The sequence below is a fragment of the Nelumbo lutea genome, chromosome 1 (genome assembly GCF_056320005.1).
Source record: "Nelumbo lutea isolate HS-2025 chromosome 1, American lotus-T2T, whole genome shotgun sequence".
Lineage (NCBI taxonomy): Eukaryota > Viridiplantae > Streptophyta > Magnoliopsida > Proteales > Nelumbonaceae > Nelumbo > Nelumbo lutea.
Genome location: NC_142684.1, coordinates 23788878 through 23793206, shown reverse-complemented (window position 1 = coordinate 23793206; position 4329 = coordinate 23788878). Strand labels below are relative to the sequence as shown.

The window sequence follows — 4329 nt, the reverse complement described above, 5'->3', positions numbered from 1 at the left end:
AAGTGGTGAGTCCGGTGAGGAGAGAGGGCAGCCCGATCAGGCTGAGGAAGGGTACTCAGTCCAAGACCGATGAGGTTCCCATAAAGGGGCTTCGTCTTCCTGACGGCCACATAGGACTAGAGTGTCGGACCACTTCGGTCCTTCTGAAATCGGTGCCGATGAGATCCATAGTCCCGCTTATAGAATCCCTAACCACTTTGGCTATTCTCTTCCTATTAGGGATTTCCCTTGGGAGCATGAGAAGGACATGGTAGCCATCTTTAAGGAGGCTCTGATGGCGGGTCTCCGATTTCCACTACATCCTTTCATTCTTGAGATCTTGAAGTACTATAATGTCAGGCTTGATCAGTTACACCCAAACTCTATCCGTACCTTGGTCGGTACAATCTCCCTTTTCTTTCATATCGGCCTTCCTTTAGATATTAAGACCTTTATTGTCTCTACCAAATAAAGCAAAACCCTACTAGCACCTCGGGCAAGGTTAGCTACTATCTATCTTACTGACCCGAGTACAAGCTCTTGCGTGGCTTCCCTTCTAAAGTGTCGACCTAGAAGAACAAGTACTTCTTCCTTGAGTTATCCGGTGGGTGGACCTTCCCGACGCACTGGAGAGAGGGGATGAGAGACAACAGGGAAGATTTAAGCAAGCAAATGCAGGCCAGAGAGTGTGGAACCTAGTAAACCGCCAACTGATGCTAAATGACCTTTTGATCAAGGAGAAGTTGATTCAAGCCAGGCTGATTCCTCTGGGTAGGTCATCGTCTCAAGTTTGGGCATTTACTTTCTTTACTTCGTTTTGGCTTGACTAACTCTTAGTCTTCTTGTGTAGGAGATATGTCGAGCATTTCAACTACCAGATTTCTTCAGAGTATGAGAAAGAGGAAGAAGAGAAAAGTGGCCCACAAGGAAGCACCTCAGGTGTCATCTCTTGAGCTCATAGTGCCGAATATTTTTGAAGCGGCCCCAGTGGTTGACTTGGTTGGAGAAGATCAGAAGGAGAGGACCTCATTGGAGACTGAGGCAACCCAGACACCCGAGGCTCACCTTCCACTGCCCAAGGTCCTAACGACCTGTAGTTTAGGAACTGAGGGTGTTCCTGATAGGGGAGGTAGACAATCATGGACTTTAAGACCACCCTGATCAAGAGCAAGGAGGCCATATTTCCCGAGGAGGTCCCTGATCTTTCTTAGGAGTGTACTAGTGAGCTCGATGACAAGGTCATGCACTTCCTCATGATGATAAGTTTCCAACCTCCTCATTATGCTATTCTCAATTTATGTTCCATACTTAGCTCTTGCTTTCCTTTGTAGGCGAACACCTTGACCTACTCCCTTGTCAAGCAATCTGAGCGGTATTTGGTGAGAGCTGAAACTACCGAGGTAGCGACGAGTGAGTACCAATCTCGAGTTGAACGGCCTATGTCCTTCATTGGTGAGCTAAAAGATGAGCTGGTCACTGAATAGAACTGAAACGATGAGCTGGAGATTCACATCGAGAAGCTCAAGAAGGAGCTAAAAGAAAAGGACACTCACCTCACTGAACGCGAGGTTAGTGTACCCCTAACACGATCTTTCACCAATCAAGTCCTCGGCATGTACCAATGAGATGATAGATCAAGTCGATCTGGAGCCCGATTCCGAGGACGAAGAAGACGGGATCGGCGAAGGAGCTGAGTTCGGAGCCAATGTGGATGTTGCCAATGCAGTTGGTGATGGGGACAAGGAGCCCTGAGACGTTTGAATTTTCTTTGCCTCATTTCTTGGACCCCTCTTATACATATGCAAATTGCCAAGCCTTTGTGATCGGCCTGAGAAAGCTTTTCTCTTTCTTTTTTATTTTTGATGACGATGTAATTACTATTTATCTTCAATGAAGTTTTCTTCTTGCATACCTCGTGTCTTTCTTCTTTTAAATATACAAAAATATACTAAGTATGGGATTATACTCGAGGTGCCTAGGTGCTAAAGCGACTTGGCATAGTATGGGATAATAACCCAAACTGCTTATGTGCCAAAGTGACTAAGCATATCTAACTACTAGCGTCATTGCCAAGTCGACATAGGGGGCCTTTAGGCTGAGAGTGACTTGGCATCCCCTTTTAAATGTGGTTTATTTGGCATGCTCCATAGTGCAGGTCGGTTTGACCAGGTTGCCGAGTCGGGTGGTCTCTTTTTATACATAAAGTTGTGGACACTAAATTCCCGAGCTCAGATGTAGTATCTCCTTAAATTATCCATGTTCTAGGCACACGGTACCAAACTCCCCTCCAACATCTCGAGCTCGTACGTTCCTTCACTGATCACCCTTAGTACTCTATAGGGACCTTCCTAGTTCGGTCCTAGATTACCTACACTAGGCTCATGTACCATAACTTTCTAAGGTACTAGGTTTCCAACTCAAAAGTGGCGTCTCTTGACTCAAGCATTATAGTACCGAGCTACTCGCTACTGGTAGGCCGCGGTCCATACATAGGCTAGGTCCTAGACTTCTTCCACCAAGTCGATGTTGGTCCGTAGCTCGTTGTCATTGGTCTCCTCGTCGTACACCTAAACCATAGAGTGAGCACCTCGATCTCGACAGGGATGATGGCCTATGTTCCATATGCCATATCAAAGGGGGTCTCTCCAATTGTATTGATTGTAATCTGGTAGGTCCAAAGAATGCTGAGTAGTTTATTTACCAACAAACCCTTAGCTTGGGAAAGCCAAGCTTTTAGTCTGTGGAGGATTGGCCTGTTCATTACCTTGGCCAGTTTGTTCACTTGGGGATGAGCTATTGAGGTGAAATTCTACTGGATTCCCATCTCAGTACACCAATCCTAGAACTTGATGTCCTCGAATTGCTTCCCGTTATCCAATAGCAATACTTTGGGAAGTCCAAATATGCAAACTATATTCCTCCAGAAGAAGGTTTGTACATTTTAGGCTATGATTGATATTAGAGGCTCGACTACCACCCACTTTGTGAAATAATCAACCGCCACAACCAAGAACCTTCTCTACCTAGTCGCAGGTGGAAAGGGACCGAGGAAGTCTATCCCTCATTGAGCAAACGGCTACGAGATGGTCAGGTACTTCAGGTCGGCGACAGGCTAGTGTGGTATGTTAGCATGCCTCTAACAGTTATCACACCTCTGAACGAGCTCAAGTGCGTCTGCCTTCATTGTAGGCTAGTAGTATCCTTTCCTTAGAACTTTTTAGACAAGCATCCTACCCCCCCAAGTGTCCTCCACAATGACCCTTGTGGATCTCGTGTAGCATCTAGCTTGCCTTTGTAGGGTGCAAACAACATAGATAGGGAAGCATAAAAGACATATGGTACAACTGCTCGCCAATAATGAAGTAGCAAGTTGACTGCTGCTCTACCCTCTGAGCTGCATTGTGGTCTACTGGTAGGGTCCTATGGTGTAGATAGTCAGTGAGCAGATCCATCTTGCTCAACTTCACAGCCAGAACAAGACCAACCTCTTCTACTGCCCTCTCTATGTTGGGTCATGGCAGGCCTTAAGCGTAGATCATTCTTCTTGTAACTTCTATTGCACTAGCCAGCTTTTAAAGAGCATCAACCTCTATGTTCTTGTTCCTTGATATCTATTGAATATACCAAGAGTGGAAGTCAGGCGGGAGCTCTCTCACCTTAACCAAATAGGTCGACATGGCAGGCTCTCGGACCTCATACTGCCCATTCACCTGGTTTACCAGCATATGAGAATCGCTGCGTATCACGATGTGCTTTGCACGGACCTCCTTCGCCAAAGTCATCCCAGCTATCAGCGCCTCGTACTTTACTTCATTGTTCAATGCTTCAAATGAAAATCGAAGGGCATACTCCAGCTTCACCTTGCTAGGCCTATAAAGTATCAGTCCAGCTCCACTTCCGCACCAGTTAAATGAGCCGTCAATGTGGAGGATCCAGGGCTCCTCGTCCCAGGTCAGGATGGGTGCCGCACTAGTTGATGCCTCTGATGTGATAACAGGCTTAGTCAATTCAGGAGTTGACGTGCTGAATGTGCACTCGATGACAAAGCTAGCCAAGACCGGAGCTCTAATTGTTGAGCGTGACTTGAACTGGATGTCATATTCACTCAGCTCAATGGGCCACTTCATCAACCTTCCCGAGACCTTGGGCTTCTAAAAAATGTGCCTCAGAGGTTGGTCGGTTAGGACTACAATAGTATGGGTTTAAAAGTATGGGTGCAACTTCCAAGCTACCAATACCAAGGCAAAGGCCAATTTTTCTATGTTGGGGCACTTGGTCTCAACTGAATGCAAAACTTTACTTATATAGTAGATAGGTTGCTACAACTTGTCTACCTCTCGGATTAGTACC

The 4329-nt window shown here is 46.2% G+C and overlaps 1 protein-coding gene across 1 annotated transcript; it reads right to left on the bottom strand.

Annotated features, from left to right (window-relative positions):
* Positions 1-3590: 3590 nt before the first annotated feature.
* Positions 3591-4106, bottom strand: LOC148873962 (uncharacterized). Its single transcript, XM_088949410.1, has one exon. It carries the CDS (start codon positions 4104-4106, stop codon positions 3591-3593), a length of 516 nt encoding a protein of 171 aa, XP_088805536.1.
* Positions 4107-4329: the final 223 nt, after the last annotated feature.